General features: G+C 37.8%; 1 protein-coding gene across 2 annotated transcripts; it reads right to left on the reverse strand.

Annotated features, from left to right (window-relative positions):
* akna (AT-hook transcription factor) lies at positions 1-26864 on the reverse strand. Of its 2 annotated transcripts, none has more exons than XM_065244113.2 (24): positions 26471-26864; positions 21426-21770; positions 20869-21025; positions 18744-19569; positions 17228-17519; positions 16983-17057; positions 13312-13468; positions 11866-11999; positions 11123-11182; positions 10918-11036; positions 10676-10832; positions 10426-10595; positions 10169-10336; positions 9052-9298; positions 8849-8952; positions 8385-8677; positions 7255-7393; positions 6313-6483; positions 4589-4728; positions 4328-4450; positions 3842-3958; positions 3637-3735; positions 3107-3260; positions 1-2840 (listed from the first exon to the last, which is right to left on the reverse strand). In XM_065244113.2, exons 2-24 carry the CDS (start codon positions 21609-21611, stop codon positions 2582-2584), a joined length of 4347 nt encoding a protein of 1448 aa, XP_065100185.1. In that variant the 5' UTR covers positions 21612-21770; positions 26471-26864; the 3' UTR covers positions 1-2581. The 2 variants fall into 2 exon arrangements, with proteins under 2 accessions (XP_065100185.1, XP_065100184.1); XM_065244112.2 differs by having other exon boundaries at positions 4577-4728.

Genomic DNA, 26864 nt, shown 5'->3' on the forward strand with positions numbered 1-26864 from the left:
TTTTGTGATGCAAATGCTTATGGTTATTGCTCTCTTTTTAAAATATTACCTTATTTTGAGTTTGCTGCTGTCAAGCACTCAACCGTGTCTACTTGGTTGATTTCTATTATATTTATTTTTCAAAGAATATCAATAAATAAGAACGTAGTGCGTCCTAAATCTGTGGGAATCTATGTTTGCGAGTGTTGAAGCACAAACTAAAGTATACTTCATGTGTACCGATGTACTAAGGCTGTCTAATAAATTGGCTTCCATTACAAAATATGGAATTTAGTAATTTTGTGGCATGCTTTAAGCATCTTCTTCATCTATCTATCTATAACTGCATGCTTTAGAAATACATTTTAAATGTAGGAATTCCATAAATATGGAAATTAAATTAAAAATGTAAGTGTTGGCATGGACTGTTTGATTTACCTCCAAACAAATACTGTAGCAATGACGCTTGAGAGAAGTCACATGAAAGATCCTGGTTGTTCCTTATCTTAAAAAAAAATGACAAACAGAGGCAGGGCCACAAAAAACAGGACAACACACCATGTAAAATATTTAAGATTCTTTTTATAATCGTAAATAAATGCCTGCAATTACAACTATATAAATATAAAACATCAAACACCTTACTGTTTTTTACATTTACCTCAAAAAGCATTTTCCCAAAGCTTCGTTCTTTCCCTAACTGTCTTTAAATCCTCAGAAGAAAATGTAATCTTCATTGCACAACCTATAAGATTAAAAAAATCTTACATCTTATTCATAACTAAAAGCTAATAATTGCTACTGTACAATATAAACTCGCATACCAGTGACATTCATAATCTAACTTATCAATGACCCCAGTCTCTAGTCAATTGTTCATTTATTAAAATTATGTAGGCTACTCCAAAATTTTGTTTATACATAAGTCCCTAGATTGTGGTTCACAAAGTGAAATGCATGCTGGTCCTTGAATACTGACCTTAATGCTGCTACTGTACAAACTCTTGTGACTCAAAGTATTTTGGGATTGTCTACACTCCACTGCACTGAATATCTGCTGATGTTGACTGTAAAGTTAAAAGTAAAGGCACAAGTGTAAAACAATTATTCAGATTAAAATGTGTAAATCAATACAAGTAAAAGGGTCCCATAAAACAAACAATTCAACTAGATCAGCAGCACTGTTTTTTCTCAATTAGAAAAATATTTTAGAATTCACAAATCTGTCACTTACAGATTCATAAGATAAAACATGTTCACATTCAAAATGTAAAAGTGGAAAAAAAATGTGTAAACATAAATTTGATCAGTGGTTGCTCGTGACTGCTCATCCGAGAGGCGCATATTCAAATTAAGTGTTCGGTGTGTCATGTGTGTTGCTTGTGTTTTCAAAATAGTGTTTGTTGCGTCATGTGAACCATGTGCATCATGTGTTTTGTCAAAATAAGTGCCTGCTGCACATGCATCAAAACCGTTTATGATAAAAGAGACGCTCACCTTCATAAAAGACACTCCCTTAACAGTAAACTGTGATTACGCATGAAATTATGCGAGTATCTGGCAAACACGAGCATCTCTTTTATCATAAACCCTTTAGACGCGTCTGCATCAGAGGCACTCATTTTGACAAGACACGTGATGCACACAGGATCTCTTGACGCGCAGAACACATATTTGAAATTACGAACCACACAAAGAAAGGGCTACATACAACGCATCGAGCGCCCTCGAAAAAAGAAGTCACCAGCCGCCACTGAATTTGATACATTGTGTAAATGAGCTTTATGAGATAACAGTGAGCCCTAAATGTATTTGGACACACTGAAAAATTTGTAAACATCATAGCTTTTAGACATTTTCTAAGAATTATTTAATTTCTTTAGTTTTTTTCCAAATACTTTACCATCAGGTTCCAAGGTAAATTTACGAATGTATTTTTTAACGCCATTTGAGTATGTATATATGACTATTCATTGGGAGAACCGGTTAATCTATATTAGTTGATCTACACAGAAAGAAAGAAAAGGACTATAATGACATCTCTAATTCACCTAACCTGCACGTTTTTGGACTGTGGGAGAAAGTGGAGTATACGAAGTAAGCAAAGAAGCCAAGGTAAATTTAAGTGGATGAATAAATTTATATCTCAAGTTTATGTTATTTAATTTTTTGCTTGCTCGAAAATTCTTTAAAATAAACATTTTGATGTTAAATAAAGCATTGAGTGTGTCTTACACTAGTCCAAATACTTTTTGAAGCCATTGTTGTGTATGTTTAAGCTGCCATAATGCAAATGCCACTTTATATGACTGCGTTACCTGAGACATTTCAAATTTTACATCATTTTACACGTCTTTCCATCACAAATCGCTTCCACAAAGAAATGTTTATATGAAAACCAATAAAAAAGTAACAACTTTAATGCATTTGTCAACCTATGAGTGTGTTTAATGTTTTTCCATTTTTTTCAGTTCGTTTCCAAAAAATGACTAGCGCCATGCATCTTCTGTAAAATGGCGAGACAGGTGTCACTTTTGTAGTCATATTGGTAAGTCACTTTGGAAAAAAGCCTCTGCTAAACGAATAAATGTAAACGAAGGCGTCAGTAGGTCATGGTGAGATAACTCATGTTCTCCAGTCCTGAGGCCAGAGAGTGAGTCATGTGACGTGAGACCCGCCTCATGTTTCTAGCTACCGTGATGGCACGTGTCAGAGAGCTGCTCAAAGAAGACGACTGATGGTCCATAGAAAGAGAACGCCGGCGATGACCCCTAACCTCTGACCTCTCATCTCTTGAGGGACTTGGCAAGACGTTAAATGATTGTGAGTGGGCCTGTGTTGTTACAGGGCTGGATAAGTAACTGTAGGAGGATAAAATAATGTTTTGATTTTGTTCTGGACAATAAAATGAGACAACATGTCAGGTAATGAAACCCTATGGTTGCACAAGTTAATTTTTTATGTTAGGCTCAAACAAATTTCACATATTTAATGTAATATATTGCTTATGTAAATGTAATCAATTACTTTAGGTCAATACTTTTTATACATATTATCATGTTTGATTATTTGTTTAATGGAGTACACAGTTTATTACTATTTATTAATTGACAGAGCTACTACTTACAAAGTTGAAGGATAGACTGGCACATATGGGACGACTGGAACACTACCCAGCGCTGTAAGGGGAGGGGCCACTGGAATGTTCACACCCACTCTGTCCCCATGTGAGGCCCTCATTGGTTGACTCCATCTGAGGGTGTGGACTGGGTCCTGATTTTCTAGAGAGGATTTTTACAATTCAACATCAGAATAGTAATTATATTTTAAAAAAACCACATTAACACAAACCTCAAAAAGTGGAAAGCTACTGTAAAAAAAGTAGATTTGCCTTAAAGGGGACATTTCACAAGACTATTTTAAGATGTCAAATAAATCATTGATGTCCCCAGAGTACGTATGTGATTTTCTAGCTCAAAATACCACATATTTTTTCACATGCTTGCAGAGAATAGTTTACCAAAACTTTACTGGGTTGTTTCTAGGTTGATAGAAGCACTTGGGACCCAATAAAAAACAATGCCCTCTACAGAGGACAAATATTACAATAATTGATGGGTCCTGTGAGATTATATGGTGGGTAATGAAGCATCAAACCTGACTGAGGGGCTCTTGATTGACTGAACTGTAATGCACCACACAATGGACAATGGCTGCAGTGGGACTGGGCATGACGTGGAGAACTTCTCACTGGACCTGTATTTAATGGTGTTAAGACCGAAGGAGAGAAATAAAGCAAAGTTAATGAAACAGTGAGCTCAAGTTTCAGAGCCTGTTATTATGATGGAGGGAAGATGCTTACGTGCAGAACCAGCAGTACGCTTGGACATGCATTGTGGACAGGTCAGATCTGGGACTCGGATTGGCTCTGTTTCATCATTATCATCAGATCCGCCCTCGGATGTGCCATTAAGCCGGGCTGATTAGAAACACACAAATTATTTCATTATTTCAAATTATAGCACTTTATTTGGTTTACTCAAGATTTTGGTTTGTTAAATCTATTAAGCAGACATTACACCACTGAATGGGGTACTTAATAAAACCAAAACAGAATAAGATTTTTTACAGTTTTGTTTCAGTTTGAGATGAAACCACCTGGTTTTCATACAGAGTAGCACTAGCAATTGTTTTAATCATCATAATAATAGCCATTTCAATAATTTTAATTATAATGAATATTAATATTACATAAATATGCAGTAACACACTTAAAAATAACCACACAATTACCTTGAGTGTCACATTTAAAGATAAAATTCACCGTAAAATTTAACAAAAATATTACAGTCTATGTGAGGTCCGAATCTTGCTCTGATTTGTCTTCTTTCTCTTGACATCATAGGTGACACTGGGATATAACTAAATGTAGATGATCTCGGCTCAGACTGAGCACGTTCAGAATCACTTGCTGTAGAGTTAATAAAAGGGTGCAATTAAATTAGGAAATACTTCAGTATCTCGATATTACAGCGAATACTTAAATTAAAAAAAGTTTCCACATACTGGAGTCACTAAGATAAATTTGCATGCTTACAGATGAACATACTTGTATTGGATTCAGATCTATTTCGAGATAAAGATGCTGATCTCTTCCTCGGGGCTGCTCGTGGTGTGCTTCCTCTTACATTTTCCTCTGCATCCCTGTTTCTCCTCATCTCCACCTGCCCTCCCTTTCTCTCTGAAGACCTAAATAATAAGGGACATACACATTTTAGCTTAATAAACTTTCCCCACCATCATGTTTTTTTTAAATCTGCCATCCAGCGCCAGCCTTTTTTATGATTTTTACAAAAGTTTAAAGGGATAGTTCGGCCAAAAATGATATTAAACCCATGATTTACTCACCCCCAAGCTGTCCGAGTTGCATATGTCCATCGTTTTTCAGACAAACACGTTTTCGGATATTTTAGAAAATGTTTTAGATCTTTCAGTTGATTAAATGTAATGTTACGGGGTCCAAGACCTTCAAGTCCAAATAAAGTGCGTCCATCCTTCACAAATTAAATCCAAACGGCTCCAGGATGATAAACAAAGGTCTTCTGAGGGTAATCCGCGCGGTGTTGTTGTAGAAATATTCATATTTAAAACTTTATTAACGAAAATAAATACCTTCCGGTAGCGCCGCCATCTTAGTCGCGTCCGCATTCAGGATGAGAGCTTACGCAGCCTACGGAGGCTACTCTGCTGCTGCTCTGTGCCCCCGCCCTCCGAATTTGTCATACGTCACTAAGAAAAGTGCGTACACTACGCTAATACTCTCTCCTGAATACAGAGGAGTCTAAGATGGCGGCGCTACCGGAAGGTAGTTATTTACGTTAATAAAGTTTTAAATATGGATATTTCTACAACAACACCGCTCGGATTACCCTTAGAAGACCTTTATTTATCATCCTGGAGCCGTTTGGATTTAATTTGTGAAGAATGGACGCACTTTATTTGGACTTGAAGGTCGTGGACCCCGTAACATTACATTTAATCAACTGAAAGATCTAAAACATTTTCTAAAATATCCGAAAATGTGTTTGTCTGAAAAACGATGGACATATGCAACTCGGACAGCTTGGGGGTGAGTAAATCATGGGTTTAATATCATTTTTGGCCGAACTATCCCTTTATAGCCTTTCAGAAAATATCGAAACTCTTTGGTTATTTTTAAGCGTGATGCTAATGGTCTAATCAGATTCAATTAATTATGCTAAGCTATGCTAAAAAGTGTTACCGCCAGACCCGGGGATCGTCTATAGGGATTCCAAAATTTTAAAACTCACGTTTAAACCTAGAGGAGCTGTAAAATGAGCATATTTTTTTTTAAAGTGAAGTGTCCCTTTAAATATAAAAACATACAATATAGCAAATGAAAGAACAGACCCTCTGCTTTCAAACAATAATAAACTTTTCATCCTATCTTCATTTGTTCTCTTTTTATCACCTGTCAAATATGGGTAGGTTTCTTCAAAAATACAAATGTTTGATTAAAAAGCTTATATTTTTGTAAAGGACTTTTGCTAAAGATCATATTCAAAGCAATGAACAAAACGTACACAGAGTTGTTACTCTTTTTGGATCAGTGTATGCTTCAGTGTTTTATAAGTTGAGTAAGAGCGCCGCCTAGTGGATAAAATGGTTTCTCTTAAAAACTGTCAAGGAAGCATCTTCTTTTAATTGACGAGATAACTCTTCAATGGCGGGGAAAGAGTTAAATGTATCGATGGAATAAATTAGTAACTTTTTAGGACAGTCTACAATCTAACACAGTGAAGTGAACACTACCTTAAACCAAGCCACTGAGGTGTTGCGGTCTGTGGAAATGTGTGAATCCCGCTGTCCTTCGTGAAGGTAGAGGGCGCTCTAACTGGGTTGGCAGGTTTGGAGACACTCAGACTTCCCTCTAGTCTTTCTTTTAGTTTGTTCACTTCCTGCTGTAGAGACTGAAGGGCCTCTCTGGAACACAGAGATGACACACACCACAAAAATCAATAACGGTGCTTTTTACAAATAAGAATAGTGCTTATTATAGCAGACCAAGAATGACTATTGCTTTATTTCTACAGAAAAACAAACCATGCCCAAACATGCTTATTAGTTTTGCTTCTTTGGACAAACATCACTAGGGTTTGGTTTGTTGAGCAAGCAACCACCTAGAAACATGCTTATATACTGTATGTCAGCTTTTTTGTTACTGTTAAAAATATCAGCTGCCATTTAATAATAGTGAATGCTTTATATGAATTTCTCAAGTCACCTAAAGTCTTATGGTATTATTAAGATGGTCTTTGCTCACATACAGATATTTTAGATCCTACAGTATATTAAAAAAATACCATTTCACTGAGGATATACAGGCATTGACAGTGGTAGGTGTATGTGGGTAGGTGAGTATTTTTAAACCATCAGAAACACACACAGCGTTATTTATTAATAGATATTGGTTATTAAGGCTGATTTCTTTATGCGGAGCCGAATACCTACCGCTCACACTTCATTTAGTCTATTTGAGAAACTTTCTAAAACCAAGCAAAGAAAAAAATGAAAATTCAATCTAATCATACAGATGGAAGTCGGAAGTGTACTGCAGTGAAAAATGATTACATAGGGCCAGAGTTTATTGCAATACTGGAGTTATTCCAACAGCAGAGCTCTCAGTCTCGGCTCAAAACAGCAGCTATAAATCTGTGTTAGTGCAGTCGCTATGTCAGCCTTTAGGCAACTCACTGTTGATTTGTTAGCTGGACAGAACTTTGGGCTTTGAGGTCAGCATGGTGATGGGGTACACGGCGGGAGTGGCCTCTTTGAAAGCAGAAGTGCTGATTGGCTGGTTGTGGGTATGGTTTTTCTTGTGCTTTTTCTTCTCCTAATAACAAATGGACCAAGGGAGGATGGGTGAAAGCAGTATACAAAAAAAACAAGAACAAGAAGAGTTTAGTGCCAGGGTAAATTTAGTGTTACATTATCAGTATTACTCAACATAAGGAAAATGTATCTTGTCTTACACAGCCTTCTGAATGCAAACAAAAAAATCTTAAAATCTGACTTTTTACCATGTTTAAAGGAGTAGTCCACTTTATAGAAGGGGTCCATTGACTTTTCATAGTAGGTCAAAAAAATACTATGGTAAGTCAATGGGCCCCATCTTTAAAGTGGACTACTCCTTTAAGTGCTATAATTGGGTCTCCGGTGCTTCTATCAACCTAGAAAATGTGAAAAAGATCAACCCAGTAACTTAGTTTTGGTAAACCATTCTTTGCAAGCATGTGAAAAAATAGGTAATTAAAATCTGGCTCCCCTTGTGATGTCAGAAGGGGATAATACCGCCCCTTAATCTACACTATCCAACCACAGCACTGCCATTTAGTGCAGAGATCAGCTCATTTGCATTTTAAAGGACACATCCAAAACGGCACATTTTTGCTCACACCTACAAAGTTATAATAAATGATCTATGTGGTATATTGAGCTAAAAATTCACATGTGTACTCTGGGGACACCAAAGATTTATTTGACATCTTAAAAAACATCTTGTGAAATGTCCCCTTTAAGTTGCATGGATATATATTTGTAGAAATATCCAACAATACATTGTATGGGTCAAAATTATTGATTTTTCTGTCAATAATCATTAGGATATTAAGTTAATATCCGTAAATATATAAAAACATTATTTTTGTGAGTGGATTTAGTTGCTAAGGCAATAATAATTAAATAATAATAAAAAAATTCCACCCTCAGATTCCAGACCTATTTATCAAATAGGTGCAAGAAAATTTAGGGTCAGGTGCAAGAAAATTCATTACACTTTCATGAAATGTAAAAAGTGTCACAGCTATTCTATATGTGATATATACCCTGATCACTCCAATGCTCTGATTGGCTGGTGAGGTTGGTCGGCCAGTGTTGGAGGGGGGTTTCAGGCCAATGAAGAGGGGAGGCAGAAGTAGCAAGGCTGGAAGCAGAACATCTCTCCTCGCTTCCTCTCCTCCTAACAGAACCTGGACTTCCTCTTGTGCTGAGGTTTTCTGTAGGGTGATTCGTAAAGGGTTGGGAGCGAGAGGGGTTTAACACCAAAGTCTGCCTGGTGGGAGGAGCAGAGTCTGGTTTTACGGTGTCCTTTATGTCTGTACCAGATGGCTTCATGCAACTGGAAAAGAGATGGCACAAGATGTACAATAAACCTAAAATTAGACTTTCCAAAAATATACCATCACAAATAGTATAATTCTTTTAGTACAATTTTCTGGTTACTTATTTAGTCCATACATAGACTCAAAAAGGACAGGCCGGACTACTGTACAATAACTGTGCTTTGTACCTTCCTACTGTCCTCTGCTGGAGAGGACTGTGTACTGCAGGAGTGAATCGACTGCTCTCAGAGCCCATAAAACCACTGTCTGTCTCTGGAGACACAACTCCATCCTATGGTATCAGAAACACAACAACTTTATTATTTATGAACAAATGCTTTATTTATTACATATGATATATAGTGTGAGGTTCATATCACATTTTAACTACCAGAGGGGGTGCTACAACAGTCTTGGGCTTTGCTTTTAAGAGCACATTTCCAGTCTCTGTGCTCTCGGCCAGGCTGGTCAGGCTGCTGCTGAGATCCTTTCGGTTTCCTGCTGTTTTCGCCTCCCTGCCCGGTTGCCCTGGCAACAGAGAGGAGTGGCAAAGGGCCTTGGGGCGAGTTTCCATAGGATCACACACCTGTGACCTCACGGATGGGCCAGAGGGAGGGCCACAATCTGCTGCAGGCTGCCTATAAAAAAAAAAAAGAGTAAAACGGTGATATGTGTGATAAATCTATATCACACATTCAGCTATATTGTAGACTGAACTTATCTTCAATAACCTAAGGCAACCTACAGCTGATTATTGGGATCAATATTTTTACATATGAAAGTATCCACAGGGTTCCCACACCTTAGTTAACTTCAAATTCAAGGACCTTTCAAGGACTTTCCAGGTCCAATACCCTCAAATTCAAGGACTAAATGTGGGGACACATTTTAAATGAGAGCAAGGTTATATTGTGTTACCTTTTAAGATACATTGTTACAGTACCCTTTCGAGGGAACTCGTGCTGCGTCACTGCGGTGACACTTTAGGGACGCCTCCAGGTATGTCAAATTCAACCAGGGTGAGGCTTAAAGACAAAGTCAGGCTGAAGTGGGAGCAAGGAGGTATATCCCTGTCTGAAAATATTGCCAAAGAGGGAGGCGCAGCGTTTGTTCCCTTCTTAGGGGACAACAGTTACATACGTAACCTGAGACATTTTCATGTGTCAAACACAACTATGCCAAAAAGCATTTTAGTACGAATCAACATTCGCATGCAGAATTTAAAGCGAACAGTTTAGCACATGTGCTTAAAAGGCTAGAAATTATCTGATATTATCCTACACCACACAGGGAATAATATGGATTTTTTTTCCAGAAAACCTTTGCATAAAATAGATTCAAGCACTTTCAATGACCTGTATCTATGTATATACAATTGAAAAACTTCCCAGGGCCTTGAATTTTCCCCCAGATTCAAATTTCAAGGACGCGTGGGAACCCTGTATCCATACTACCCTGCTTCTAAATCTCATAAAGTTGCCTTAATATTATAAGAAAGCAGCTCTTACGTGCGAGCAGATATAGTTTTTTCTCTTTCAGTGGTTGCCCTGTGTTGCTGTCTGTCCTTTAAACATCCATTTCTGGTAGGAGAAGAGTCTTCAAAATCCACAGAGTCGCAGCTCATCAAAGTGACGCTTCTGTCCATCAGCCCTGGGAGCTCTTTAAAACTTTGGTAGCTGGATGAGAAGACAACAAGAGATTTAGATTCATACTGTATGTCCTGATTTACATGCAAAGCCGCTTGGTGATGTTTGCAGCCTCTCACCGATCAATGAGGTTACCAAAGTCCTTCTCCACACGCTGATGTTTGTCATACAAAGGATGAAGATGGGATGGAAGCATCTCTTCTTCCTCTCTGTCTTCATCACTCTCTCCACTAACTGAACTCACCTCCACACCGACACAAGCCTCAGGATGTGTGGCTGCCAGTGGGCTCTAGGAGAGCAGGAAAGGACTCATTGTGGTGTCCTTGCATTAATATGGCAATAACAACATATTTTGGGGCCTTGGGGTACCTCGGGTAATGGTTCAGTCTCCAGCATGGACAAAGACAGCATGTCAGAATGAGGAGGTGGAGTCGAAGGAGGTTCAAAAGTGGGCTGGTTCTGTTTTCCTCGCTCTCTCAGTTCCTCCAATCGCATCCCTGATTTGAATATCTGACCCTCTAGTTCCCTGTTTCATACCCACGTAAACACAGTATTACAAACACATGCAGCCAAGAAATGTGCTCAGCAAGCGATTAAAAAATACAGCCCACCTGTCTGGGTCAAAGGTCGAAGGCCTGCTTTGATGTTGCTGTAGCATCTGAAACTGGGCTCGTGCATCCAGGTAAGCCCTCTCGAGAGACTCCTGTCCCTCAGCCAGTGTGGACAGGCCCTGCAGAGGATTCAGACTTAATCTAACTCCACATTTTTAGCGATACACTTTTTCAGAACCAAAGTGAATGGAAAAAAATTAAATACCTTAAACTGTTCACAGGGCTTCAGTTTCCCATTTTTCAGTAGTTTCTCAAAAGAATCAACCTGTAACAGAAACAAATGATTCAGAATCTGAATTACTGCTCTTCATCTGAGTTAAGTAGTAGTTCACCTACATAGTAATTTTGCCATCATTTACTCACTTAGGATGTTCAAAACCAATATGACTTTATTTCAATGCAGCACAAATAAAGTGAAAAACTCCAGTTGATATTTTTGTGCTTTATTAATGAGGAATGAAGATTTTAGTCTTTATGTAGGACTCAAAAGCACCATAAAAGTGCTATGGAGAACAAATCATGTGGATTTGTAATTTCATAAGAGTTTTTAAAGTCCTTGTGAACCGGAAGTCGCAATCAACTTTACTTCTGGGTTGTGACAAATTTCGAGTGAAACTAAAGTAAAATAGTGGGAGTGGCTTGATTTCCACTGTGCTTTATTTGAAATATTGAAAAGTAGGCGTTTCATTCGGCAGACTGACACTTGAAGGGGGCGAGGTTTACCGATGGACCCACCGAATTGTCTAACCTCTAATTGACGTCATCTCAGAATGATCGTCACAAGGCGGCTGAAGTTAATTTGCAGATTTTGATTTAAGTATATGAGGGCACATGAATTTAAAAAATAATATTGACTTACACTGATAAACTGTTTATAATAAACACTGCAATATTACATTAAAAATAAGAATTATCAGCCTTGATTTCATTGGAACAGAAGTTAGCTACCTGTAGCTGAAATCTGCAGGTTTGGTTGGTCAGAGTTTCTGTTAAATGCTCTGCAGTCACACCGATGGATCCAGACCTCCTGGAGGAGACAGAGTTCACGGAAGATGGGCGAGTTGGGGCTTTTTTGGAGTTTTCTACAATGTGAGCAAAGCAATTCAGGAATTTAGTGCACGACTAGAACTTTCTGAGCTTGACTGAAAACCTCATTTATTATCAAAAATGCTATTAGACAGTTATAACTAAAATTTAAACAAGCTGAACATAAATTTAAAATTTTATAATGAATTTTCCTATAACGATAAATAGCATGTTAGCAATCTTATTTTTTAGGTGTAATAGCAGAGTTATTTTTTACATGCAACTATATACAATAGTACAGTGATTCTCAACCGGTGGGCTGCAGCGCACCAGTGGTCCCTCGAGCGTCATCTGGTGGGCCGCGTAGGCAGAGGTAGACTACTGACAAATGATTTTTAGAAATCTTGTTATATTCCCATGAGATTTTTCTTACAAATTTAAAGTATTTTTTTCTTACGAATAAAGATGTATTTTAATTCACTGCATGTGTACAAGTAAAAATCATTTTTAATATGGCGGCCAAAAAAATTAATAGACCACTTCAGTTTTGCTTTTTATAATCATGTCTACATGTAGCCTATTGATATAATTTCAGTACAGTGTCTGTTGATTTCCAACAGCAAACCTCAGGAGTGACATAAAGTCACCTCAACACAACAGCAATGTACAAGACTGAGAGCATAAAAGGACACGTGAAAGACGTGATTAAAAATTTGGGTTATTCCATCAAATATTCACATTTCCGAATTTTTCCTAAAATTTTTAGTTGTGTAGTTAAAAATGAATTTGAACTTGTTTTCTTTGCAGTAAGCCAATTCAAAATATGAATCTTTTTTGTTATTTTGAAAAAAATGTTTCCTATTTATTTTTTTTGTAAATAATGCAAATACATTTTTTTATTAGGAATTTGGCATAAATGTGTTTTGGTAGTCTTGAAATAGTCGCTTAATGTTTTCTGCGGCAATATATTTTACCTTTAAAGAATTTAAATTTCTCAGAAGGTACTACCCTTGAATACTAATAAAGATTAAGTCTAAATGCCCACCTTTACATCTTCCACTTAAATAAATATATATATATATATATTTTTTTTTGCTCAAAATAACATCTATGTGGTTTGGTTATCCATTGGAAGCAATGACATTCCTCGTTCATCTACAGGGGTACCATCAGGTGTACCTTTAGTGACTTTAGTGGGGTGAAATGTAACAATTTATCGTTTTTCTGTTATTCTGCGTTGATACTATCATGTTAAGAAAGGTGCCCCTCGGTGTGTTTTAAAAAGTAATCGGTGGGCCGTAAGTTGCAAAAGGTTGAGAACCCCTGCAGTAGTATACAATGTCCAGGTGGATTTTCAGGGTGGTTTACCTGAGTTATCTTTCTGCTGGGTCACATTAGCAGAATCTGCACCAAACACTACCCTCTGTGCTTGAGGAAAGCTGAGGGTCATGACCTTTGACCCCTCCTGAATGACACCTGACAGGACAGCAGTACTGGGTTTGGGAGGGTCAGAATAAAGACCTACCTGAAAACAGACAAACACATACATGAACATCATGGCTTTGTGATTCATCTGGCCAGTATATGACAAACAAATAAGCAACTTTTTTCAAAGCTATACTGTTTTAGCATATTACAATGTTGAAAAGATAAGCAAGTTTGTTCCAGCATTAAGTGGCAGGCACACCAATACTTTTTACGGTCAGTATTTGTGTAGAGGTAGCCTATCAGAGCCCACCCACCTTTCCATAGATTTATTGCAATCTGAATCACAATAGAGGATAAAGAAGACTCACATACAATAGTAAGCACATAAAACCTGGCCTTTAATGGGTGTTTTTACTGCTGCCTAGAGACATCTGTGCTCGCTGATAAGACGGGGTTTGCTAACATCTAATAACAACATGCAGAAACACAATAACATTTGGCTGATTTCTTCATACACTTTAATACACACACCCTAATGAGGGCACATACTGTAGGTGTGTTTTAATGGCTTTGGATGCTGCCTGAAGTCTAATGGAGACCCAATGACCATCAATCCTCGATAAGTCCCAGAACAATAAATCATACTGACTCTAACCTTTACATGACCCCTGATTCTCTTGAATAAAATAGCACCCATTTATATTTTATTACAACACTAGTGGATCAAAACCAGTAAATCGTGCAGTTTATTCATAAAGCATAATTGGTAGAGCATTGCATTAGCAACGCTAAGGTCATGGGTTCGATTCCTAGGAGACACAAATACTGATAAAAATGTATAGCTTAAAGGTCCACTGTGTAGATTTTTAGTGGTAAGATTGTGAATGCAACTGACGGCTCTGTCCACAGCTCACCCTCTCTTTTGAAATGGATAGAGAAGTTACGGTAGCCGCCACAGGACAAACATGTAATCGTCTGAGACAACGTTTTGACAAAACATCTAAAACAGTTTGTCCGTTTAGGGCTACTGCGCGACTTCTATGTAAGGGGACCGTCAATTTAAGTATATAAAAAAGTCACATCGTAAGGTAATACAAACAATACAGTTGATTTTGTAAGGACTTTATGCACAACCAATAATATAGTTATGTAAATTATATAGCCTTTCTGTAAAGTGATACTTGTAAAAGTTATACACTGCACCTTTAAAGGCACTGTAAGTCACTTTGGATAAAAGTGTCTGCAAAATGGTATCTGTGTGGCTTTTTTATGTAAACAAGAAATTAGCCTTCTCTCTTTTTATTATCATGGCTTATTACAGTGAGCCTAGATTTCTTTGGCCAATTTTAGTGCTTTCATAGCATACATAAGATCTTCTGAATGACTGTTTATGATAATTATAGAACATATTATTAAAACATTACCATCAGGTATTTTTTAGAAAACAATATTTGCAAGATAAGCCATTTTAAAAGAGACCTACATCTATATAAAAGTCTTTCATATAAGCTGTATGTATTAACTTATAACAAATAATTCTGATTTTATTTAGGGACAACACCAAATGCAATCTCTTTTCTTAATGTTTGGCAGAGGGACAACAAAAGTGTTAGGAAAGTGTTTTATTGTTTAACCACATTGTCAACCCCCATACTCCCATACCTAAGAAAGTCACAAATTGACTAAATAAGGGATTAGTGAATAAACCTTCTTTATCTCAGGCTGTTGTGTCTGTCAAAGGACAGACAGATGGCCAGTGCATGTTGGGGAAGCTGAACTTAATCACTATTATGCTACGTAACACTAAATGCGGGGCATTGCGTTACTCGTGCTAGATTATTCGCGGGATTTAACTTTGTGTCATGCTAATTTTTTGCTCGAGTTGAATATTTTTAACTTGGGCAAAGACACGTTTGAGGTGAATAGTGCGTGTTTAGGTGGCAAACGCGCCACCCATACTGTATTGCGTCATTCGCATCGCCATGCGCGAGGACACGCCTGATGTAATCTACTCACGCAAATCGTTGAACTCGCGTTTGGTGTGTATGCCCCATTAAATTAAATGCATAGGTAGGTAGATGCAGAACTAAACAATAATATGGCAACTGTATAAAATTAGCCTCATTTAAATGCATTGCTAAAATCAGTTTTTTGAAATCAGATTATGTCAGGACTGGTGATCTAATAATCAGCTCTGGTGTTATAGTCAACATGCATGACCTCACATCTGATTGTTTTAAAGGGGACATTTCACAAGACTTTTAAGATGTCAAATAAATCTTTGATGTCCCCAGAGTATGTATGTGAAGTTCTAGCTCAAAATACCCCACAGATAATTTATTATAACATGTTATAATTGCCACTTTGTAGGTGTGAATAAAAAAATGCAGGGTCCTTTTAAATGTAAATGAGCTGATCTCTGCGCTAAATGGCAGTGCTGAGGTTGGATAGTGCAGATTAAGGGGTGGTACTATCCCCTTCTGACATCACAAGGGGAGCCAAATTTAATTTTTAACTCTTTCACCGCCATTGACGAGATATCTCGTCAATTAAGAGAAAACGCTTCCCTACAATGATGAGATTTTCCGTCTTTCCGCAATACAGCTATTACCCACCAGGTGGCGGCCTTCCACAACTTCTTAAACCCGGAAGTATTGCCCTATGGCAAGTGGCTGCATGTCCGTGTCTGTTTTAAAGATCGCTCTGAATGGGATCTCTATGAAAAGTCCGTCACAAAAATGGAATTATCTCTGCTTTTTGCTCAAAATGTGGTGTTTTTGCAGAAACCTACCCATATTCAAAAGCTGATTACAAAAGAACCAGGTAGGATGAAACATTTTTTTTTTTTGTTTGAAAGCAGAGGGTCTGTTGTTTCATTTGGTATATTGTATGTTTATATATTTAAATGAAGTTACTGAGTTGTTCTTTTTCACATTTTCTAGGTTGATAGAAGCACTGTGGACCCAATTATAGCACTTAAACATGGAAAAAGTCAGATTTTTATCATATGTGTCTACTTTAATACTATTAAGCTGTGAGCACACCGCCAGCAACTACTGTAGCAATGGCAAAGCCGCACAATCGCAGTCATTTCAATGGAAGCTTGGCAACATCCAACAACATGAGCGACAGTGACCATTGGAGAAAAAAACTCGGTGTGTCCAGCTAGGCAACAAAGTTGACAAAAGTTCAACTTTATGCAAATGATAAGCGACTCCAATAGGAGTGCACAAACGCACTATTTATTCCTTTGTGCTTTAGTTGCTCTCTGATCTTTTTTCAAATGCATCCAATATGCTTTGAGGTAAACTCTACTGCAGGCATTTCATTTGAGCTGAAACATCAGAATCAGTGGTTTGAGACACACAGTTCTGCTGCTGACCCGAGGGCTGTGATTATGGGTGTCACAAACGGGATTGTGAATTTATTTTGTGTAGACTCAGCCAGAAGAGTCTATAAATAGCTCTTGTCGACAGAGCAGATGGAGAGGGAGACAAGGGAGTGCGTGGCAGTGAATTTAATCAAACCTTCAGATGAAAGCTTTTAAATCATTAGGAGGTGCAAAACGTTACTGTGCACAACAGACAAAAGCGTGAACAGAAAAAGCCAACCTTAGCTTCAAGACGGAGTCGGTCAATCGTGTTTTCAGCATCTGCATACTTGGTCAGCAGCCTGTTATAGTCCTCCTTTAAGAGTAAGAGACATACCAGCATGAGGGCAGTTGACATATAACATGTCCATAACCCTTTTAAACAACATCAAATTTAAGCATTGAATCTGCGTCAGGAAAGGGTGCCTTTCTGCACCTGTCAAAGTTTTGATAAGAAATCTAGCTATTTTACACCACTTTGCATACCTGTAGCTGTTGCACAAGTGTGCTGGCCTGTTGGGGGCAGCGAAACTCTTCTGGTACCGTCCTGTTTAGATGCTTGCTGGATGTTGGACTTTCTGGAGATTCGTCAGTGCTGCTTAACAGGACCTCTCGCACAATCTCAGCAGGAGATTTGAACACTATAGGAAGATCTGTGTGTGACGTTTTGCCATAAGCAACTGCACGACTTTTAGGGGGCTTGTATCCACCCTTTGGGAAACGAACCTTTGGCTCCACTTTTGAGAAATCTGGTAATGGGTGGCTCAGTTGCCCTTTCCTAAGAAAATATGCATAGGAAAAATCAGTCCAGAGGTAATGCTAAATAAATTAAGACCCAAACATGTTAAAGGAATAGTCCATTTTCTTAAAAAAAATCCAGATAATTTACTCACCACCATGTCATCCAAATAGTTGATGTCTTTCTTTGTTCAGTCGAGAAGAAATTATGTTTTTTGAGGAAAACATTCCAGGATTTTTTAATTTTAATGGACTTTAATGAACCCCAACACTTAGCACTTAACTCAACACTTAACAGTTTTTTTAAACAGAGTTTTAAAAGACTCTAAATGATCCCAAACGAGGCATAAGGGTCTTATCTAGCGAAACGATTGTCATTAAAATGAGAAAAATCCTGGAATGTTTTCCTAAAAAAACATAATTTCTTCTCGACTGAACAAAGAAAGACATCAACTATTTGGATGACATGGTGGTGAGTAAATTATCTGGGGTTGTTTTTTTTTTTTTAAGAAAATTGACTAATAGTTTAAGGGCACAGATGTGCTCTCTGACTGGGAAAAAATCTTGTCTCACTCTCCCAATTTGAAACATTAGATTTTTACAGTTTTGGAATTCATTCAGCTGATCTCCGGGTCTGGTGGTACCACTTTTAGCATAGCTTAGCATAATCCATTGAATCTGATTAGACCATTAGCATCGCGTTCAAAAATAACCCAAGAGTTCGATATTTTTTCCTATGTTAAACTTGACTTTTCTGTGGTTACATCGTGTAAGTTTAGGGTTAGGGTTATGCTAAAAGTGGTACCGCCAGACCCGGAGACACACTGAATCTGGGGGGGGGGGGTGGAGATTGTCCCTTTAACCTCCTAAGACCTGGATGTCAGAATTTTTTAAAAGTTGTTTGGACCATAATACTAAATTCTGTGTAACTGGAACCTGTTGTACACAAACATAGACAATTACACTGCTTCATGTTCTACAAAAATATTTGCTTATTATATTTATTGGTTCTTCCTAGCCCCAAAATAGCTGGCAGAAATCTAAAAAATCTAAAAGACAAACCAAAACTCAGGTCTTAGGAGGTTAAAGCACATTTGATATCATATTTCCCGACCCACATGACCTTGGTTAAATCAGCAGAAAAGTATGTCAGAGTTGGATAAGGTTAATATTTACTGACAAAAGATTAGGGAAATATTTATAAGCATTGGAGAATAGAGTTTTTTGCCATTCACATTTTGTGAACCTCTGATGTCAATCTCACCTGACATCATCTGGATCAGTGTAAGAGGTTTTGGAGATTCTTGGGTTATTTTTAGCTGAAGAACGGTGAGGTAGAGAAACTGGAGAGCTGCTCGCTTTAGAAAAATCCTGAGAATCTGAGTTTGTTTTTCTAGGAGAGGGAGTTGGAAGCTGGTGGTTGTGGTAAGGAGTGTGTAATTCCTCTTCATTCATACCATCGTGGATTGTTTGTTCAAGTCTGCTTTTCGTTACAGGACTTTTCGCTGAAGTCTGAGTTGTGACCTTGGGTTTAAGCTCCTCCCACTTATATAGAACAGTTTTAGAGGCTGAGTTTTGATGACTGCTCAGAGATGACTCCACCCTGCTACTGGGGAGAGCTTGATCTGGAAAAGTCTCAGCCTCAACCCCCCATTTACTTATCTGCTTCTCTGAGGTCAAATGAGGAAAGGTATGAAGAGTATTTGGAGAGGAAAAAAGTGTGGTTGGAGGAAAACGCACCCTGTTTTTCTTGAGTACCTCATAGTCACTTTCTTCCGAATGCTCTGTTATTTCTAAATCTGGAATATTTTGGGAATCCTCATTCCTATGGTTACTGAAATCAAGGCCCTTAATTCTGTCGATGTGAGTCGCCATCTCTTCTGTGACAGGACATGACTGATCTGTGTGTCTCTGAATGTCTTCACTTGTGTCGTTTTCTTCTAGATCTTCATCTGTCATGTCTAATGTTCTGTCTCTCTCTGGAAAAGAGTTTAATTGCTCTATGTGGATTGTTGGGCTCCTGGCATCATTTTCGTCATCAGTCCAGTCCTCCAAACAAACACTCTGGTCATCATCTGCAATCTGTTCTTCTAAAGAACAAAAAATAAGAAAGATGAAACGGCATTTTGTGGCTTTTGAAGGCACACTCCACTTTTTTTGACAAAGTAATTTTCCTGCTCCCCTAGAGTTAAACATTTGATTTTCAGCATTTTAGAATCCATTCAGCTGATCTCCGGGTCTGGCGGTACCACTTTTAGCATAGCTTAGCTTAGCATAATTCATTGAATCTGAATAACCAAAGAGTTTTGATATTTTTCCTATTTAAAACTTGCCTCTTCTGTAGTAACATCGTGTACTAAGACCAACGTAAAATAAAAGTTGGAATTTTCTAGGCCAATATGGCTAGGAACTATTCTCTCATTCTGGCGTAATAATCAAGGACGTTGCTGCTGTAAAATTGCGGCAACAGGCGTAGTGATATTACGCAGCGCCTAAAAATACTCCCCTGCTATTGAAAGTAACCAAGTGGACTATTTTCGGGCAGTGCGTAATATCACCACACCTGCTGCAGCCATGTTCCAACAGAAAAATCCTTGATTAACTCTAGGGGAGCTGGAAAATGAGCATATTTTCCCAAAAAAATGTAGTGTCCCTTTAAGCTGCAGTGTGTGCATTTGGAAAACATCTGAATAAGGAATGTGTGTACTTTTGCAATTGGGTATAACAATTTTAGTAGTCAATGGGTTCTCTGGAAATAAAACCATAACCTTGGCATATTTCCCTGCTCTACCAATAGCACAGTAAACGTTCCACTTAAAGCCAAAAACCCGATGTCCGACCAGAGCGGGTTCGCATCTGACATTTTAATGTTTGCCTCATACAGGGGTAATATTTGTGGCTTTGGGTAGTTTAAAATGAATGTATTTTTGCCGAATGGACCCGATAAGACCCAAACTATCTTGCATGTGTGCATTGAGTCCTTTTCCAACCCTCCCTCCGTTTGCCAAAAAGCTTGCGACATTGTGTGGTTGGGGGTAGGTTAATTTTTTTGGTTGAGTCAGACCTGTCAATCAATTTCTGTCTGAATGGTGCGTGTGGGGCTGTGGACTGCACACACGTTGGTGCCATTTACATTCGGGTCCAGTTGGGTTAAAAAAAAAATGCCACTTCGGGTCGGGTCGGACTAGGGCCATTTCAGGTCGGGGACCCAATAAGACCTCCATAGCACAACTTATTTATCATTCAGTTGTCCATCAAAGTTATCATCAGAAAAGATGTAAGTAAGAAAATGTATCCATAACATATTGTTGGTTTCATTTCTGAAAACACAACAACTGTAAGATTTCAAATAAATGCAGTTGCAGATGTATAATTAATTAAGGTCTTACGCATGTAAGTGGGCTGAGAGAAAGGTTCAGAGTAAAGCAGTTCACTGAGATGACAGCTTATCTCCTGGAGTGCAGATGGTGGTGGTCCATCTTCAGGTTCTGGGGTCTTCACATCCCACAACAGGTCCTCTGCTATTTCCTCTTCTCTGTGTTCCACCTGATCAAGACACACTAATTAAATACTTCAAGTAAAACTAACAAACAAACAACAGAGAATACTGTGTGTATCCTCACTAAGTACCATGTGTCATAAAAGTGTTTTGGCAGCAACATTTTACCTTAGGAATAATGCCTGTAAAATTCAGTTTATACTGTAGATTAACTTTTACAGAGTTACATTACAAAGACTACAAGCTTGCTAAGTTTCTTATGGTTTACATAGGATTGTTAAGTGGTATTTTTAAAGCAGTGCTTAGCACAGGGTCAATAATTCAAACTGGAAGCAGTTTAACTTTGGTTTAAGATAAATTCTTAGCAAACCCAAGGAGACTAGATTAAAGAGGCCATTTAAAATGAGCCACTAATGGCAAGTTATTAGTCAAACTGATCTCTGATACCTCCAGCTGCCCTTGACTCTCTGCCAGACCAATGATGCCATTCTCATCCATCTGGCTTTGGAAGTCCTCATCTGCTTCTTCATCCCAGCTGAAGTCTGACCCCTCTGGGCTTGAGGGAGAGGAGTATACTGGGGCTGTTGTCCGCACCAAAACTCCTGCAGGGGTACCACCTCTGTTCCGCTCCATCAGCTGCCTCTTTATCTCTCACTTCACCCTGAGCCCCTGCAGCACCCGCATCTCCTCAGCAGCAATGTTGAGATCTCTCAGGGTCATAGCGAAGAGATTATCAGACCAGTTACTAATTTATTATTATCCACTCAGGAGTTGACACTCATGTAAAACTACCTGAAAGACCATAGGATAAGAGTAGTGCACTTTAATAGCAAGCAATGTCTTTTAGCGAAACAAATATAAAAAAACTTCTAAGCAACAAGAATAGATATAAAAGAATCATGGTCTCTGTACAATAGTGTAATTAGTGCAGTCATTCATGTACTGTAGCACAGTGTTAATGATGCATGATGAAAGGCAACACAAATGTTTGTCTGTAAACATCTGTTCCCAAGTGGAATCCCAAACCATCTGAATAAATAACCATTCAACAACTTAGCGCAACAAGTTTCCAGCTACAAGCACGATAACAGCCAGTCAGAAGATATTTGATGTTTAATTCAAAATTATTTGCTGCATCATGTTTCCCAATCGAGACAGAATATTCATCAAGTAAAGCAAAATAGCAGGTCTGGTGCATATAAGTTATGATGTTTCTGGTGGTGATTGGTAAATGGGGGTGGTTTATATATAATACACAGAACAACAATAATTTGTCCATGTGGTGCTATTCACGGCATCATTCTCAAACCAGCCAATCAGCTTTCAGATTACTGACACACAGCAAAAATAAATAGCTGCATACGTCATCAATGCTGTCTTATCAAATATGCAACCATTACATTTTGAAAAAGACATTACAGTGATAGGAGAAATAAATGTTACATTTGAATTTTTTCATCATCTATAACAGGGGTCTCCAACGTGGTGCCCGCGGGCAGGAGTCTGTGAGGTGCCCACCAAAGCACATTCTATTAATGGTCTCAATTGTTATATTTATTTATTACATATTTTTAATATTAGCTTGGCTTGGTTTACGTATGTTAACATTTTAAACAATATTAAAACATCAACAAGTAAAATAAAATAAAATAAACAAATAAAACAAAAAAGTTTGGAGTAGACTATATCAAAAAGTAGCCCTCCAGATTGTTTTATCCATTGTGGTAGCCCTTTCTCACAAAAAGGTTGGAGACCAATGATCTATAACATCTATAAATCCAACCTCCAGAGAATGTAGCCTTCAAAATGAAGATAATCTTTAAAAAAAGATGAGAGACACACTATGTTTATATATCCTCTTTTTTGTAAACTGAAACTGATTTACATGACGTAAACCCACCCAATCCATTCATTATTTTGGCTTAATAAAGGAGACTTTTTATTAAAGGTCCAATGGTGGCCATAGGATGATATAATTAAGGTTACATACATTCACAAATGTACTGTACAGCAAGCATGGACACACACATTGTGTGCTGTGTGTTTACTGTAGGTGGATGCACCTGCTGTTTGTGTTTAGAGGAACTATACTGTAGGGACACACAATGGCACACACTGCAAGGATCTGTCAGCATACAATTTCAACACACAGAGACACACATAGGGAGTCTGGGAGTCTCCTGAGTGTAGCAGAGGTGCTGTCTGTAACATACACTAATTAAACGCTTGTCTAGATCTCCAGCATCCATTCAGTGAGCCTGTGTGAGCTCAGCCAAAAGCAACACATAGATGCATATGACATGCATATTGTTGTGTCTGGGGGCATTGTGTACAATAAAAATAACTTGATATTCTATTAAACATATTTATAATTATCTCAAACTTGTAAAATGGGGGCAACTGTTTGTACAAATAAGCAGTTTAAGGGCCAGATTTACTAACAGCTTGCACCAGCGCAAACCATCGACGGGCAATAACAACTGTCGGGATTTACTAAGGGTGCTTTTCCATTGCATAGTACCCCACGATTTCGTTTTGAACAGGTCGGATCAGTTCACTTCACTTTGGCTAGGTTAGCTTTTCCATCAAGTTTAGAAAACACTTCGTGGGAGGGATTATAGGCGTGTCATTATATTTGCGCTGCCTACTGCTGTGACATCATACAAGTGAGAGCGTTGTTGTACATTCCAATATATATTTTTTTATTTCTCAGTCCGCCACAAAATTCAAATTGACCACCACAAATAGATGTTTGCATATTGCGTTTATCAGTACCTCTGTCTCACATGACAGTTTCTGTACAAACACCAAGTGTGCCGCACAAGCCCTGAAAAGTGAAGCCAAAACGTCTCGATCGCCCCCCCAGTGTCTGGTCCCAGTATAGGTCATAAACCCCGCCTCCCCATGTTATTTAATGCGAGTTGAGACCAACTAAAAAATGTAATTACACTTCAATTATCTTTTTTCCAAACCTGGTTTCTTTCATTTATTGTAGTTTTAATCACGCTGATGTAAATTCAAATGTTTGTTTTTAAAATAAGTTTGTGTTTAGTTTAGTGATGCACCGATGTATCGGCCGCCGATATTTATCAGCCGATTTTTGATGAATTTGAAACCATCGGCATATCGGCAATAGCACGAGAAAAACAATCGGTATCGGCCTATTAATTAACTGCATAAAGAAATCCATTATATGTAAAAAAAAAACGAGTTAATGTTGTTAATAAAATAAATGCTGAACAGCAAAAACCACCTTTGAAGGTTGTCATGCTGTCTTATTATATTTGTTTTAGCTTAATTTGTGCCTCTCTTATTATGTTGGTCAGTTGAATGTTAATTAGATCAAATCCATTTTCAGTAAAAATAATTTGATGCAGAAATAAACTAGCTAATAGACCAACTGTATAGTATTGTATACAAGTGTTTAATATCGGTATCGGCATCGGTATCGGCCAGAAGTTGTCTGTTTAAATCGGTATCGGTATCGGTCCAAAAAAATCCTATCGGTGCATCCCTAGTTTAGTTAGTTATTTAATTATATAAAAACGGTGGTGTCACGTCATGACTCACAGCTGAGATATCGTGTGATATGCGCATTCTGCGAGAACGAGGGCGGGGTCTTGATTTTGCGGCTTTACTTCCTGCTCACTACTGCGCAGGACTGGTCCCGAAATCGCTGAACCTCATTTAAGTTATATTTAAGCATATATGCGAAAGTGAGCGCGACGTATGTGCCGCCACAAACTGCAAGTCTGAAAAAAACTGTTAAGGTGTTCCTGATTAACAATCTGTGGGTGTTTTTCATCGCCAAAAGACAGTTTGGGAACTTACAGCAAAGCACAGATGACAACAGGTTTACTTGAGACAATCTTTAACATTATAGCAGAAGCGCCATAAGAGGATAAAAGAGGATAAAAAGGTGTGGTCTAGTTATTTTTGCGACTGAATTTATTGCATATGCATTTCTAGGAATTTCCCTTTCAGAGGCAAAATTTATGGAAGGAGGGTATTTAAATAATTCATGCAAAGCGATTTACTAATGTTTGCGCGTGTGGTATTACTGGTTCCAGACCATGATGTTACTGCCCCAGAGGTTGAAGTGCTGCAAACTAAGTGCTCTTCCGCCATACAATATAGTTCTCACTTTTATCCTCTAAAAAATTGGCCACATTTAATTTTGTACCACCATACTTACTTGTGTAACTACTCATGTACATGTAACAGTCTTTAAATAGGGAAAACATGGAAGTGTTTGGTGGCTTCTAAATTAATTCCTGTTTGGATCCTAAGGAATGAATGGGGCTAGGCTAAATGCTAACACATTCACAACACAATGTGCAAAGACGAAGGGCACGTATTAAAAAAAGATAGGCATCAATTAATTTTTCTAAGTTGTGGTAAGAACATAGTAAAATGTTGAAAAACGGTGGTGTTTTCCTTTAAGCGAAATCATTGTAATAGGCTTATAATTTAGCTAATAATTTTAATGCAAGCTAAGTCTATAATTGTTATTATACTTAAAAAATAGTTTTCAAGTGTTAGTTTTATCACATTTAATTTTAAAGTTGTTACACTTTCAAACCATTTTCAGGATTGTAATTTTAAATGTCACTATCAAATAAACAAACAATCAGCATGAAACAGGGACTGTATAAACTTATCTGGCAAATAGACAATGATTGGTTGTACCACCTGACTTTATTTGTTGAATGGGGGTATCAAAAATATTGCAAATATCTTAAAAGATTTTTAAAATACGTATTTAGTTTTGTCATTGACCCATATAACACAGCAAACAAACACATACAGATTTTAAAATGGATTAACTAGTAGACAGACAGTGCACTAAAGCTCCTTATGGGCCAAGGCAATTTGTAGAGATAAAGGAAGAAATCTCCATAAAACAGCATGACTATGACTTTTTATGGGTTTATGTGAACTATATAATTTACATTGCTGTTTTATTAAGTAATTTTTAAGAAAACACACAACCTAGATATGCAGAATTCACAGAACTCATATGCAGATTCACAGATAGGGCAATTATTTAAGATTTTAGTTGAAAGACTAGAGACCTTTCTTCCATACCTACACTAATAACAGCAAAGGCAACACATGTAAACATTTTTTAAATGTTTCATACATTTCATTAAATCATGTCGCTGCACCTTGCATATCTGGCCATAGTTTTATAACCATACTCAATGTACAAATATTTATTACTATTGTGTTTTTGCTATACTGTCTTATCTCAAAGTAGTTAAATACTGTTAATGTGCCTGACTGACAGACCTGCAGAGGTTTAACCTGTTGATCAGGACTAACGTAAATCTCCTTTGACAAGTTTGTAGTAGTAACTAAGTTACATGTCAGTCGTGAACACGATTCAACGCTTACTTACACTACTCTTTCATATATTAGTTACGTTGAATATGTTATTAATGATTTTAAAGAAGCAAAATGTAATTTTGTTGTTTATAAAGATATCTTACCTCAGAAATAAGTGCGTACACGGAGCTCTTCATATGAATGCATGCATGAACTTCAGACCGTTGCCTTGAGAACCGCACACAAACCCCATCAACCCGCCCCTTTATCCCCAAGCGACGATACAAAGGGACTTCTTACCACCTTCTTGTGAAAAACATGCAACTTTTAGATGTTAGTCGCTTTCGATTCATGTAACGTTAACATCCCGCGTTTCGTGTCAGGAATATTGCGCTTTGTTTTGCTCTCGCGATCCGAAATCTCTGTAACTGACTTTACCCAGTTTAATTTAAGCTCATTTCAAAGTTATCCAGCACGAAGCAGTGTTGGTCAGTCTTTTTTGTTCTAAACTGGCAAAGGTTAAACTTTAACAGAAAAAGCATCAATGAATAAGTTGGA

This window comes from Paramisgurnus dabryanus, chromosome 18 (genome assembly GCF_030506205.2).
Source record: "Paramisgurnus dabryanus chromosome 18, PD_genome_1.1, whole genome shotgun sequence".
In the NCBI taxonomy this organism is placed as follows: Eukaryota; Metazoa; Chordata; class Actinopteri; order Cypriniformes; family Cobitidae; genus Paramisgurnus; species Paramisgurnus dabryanus.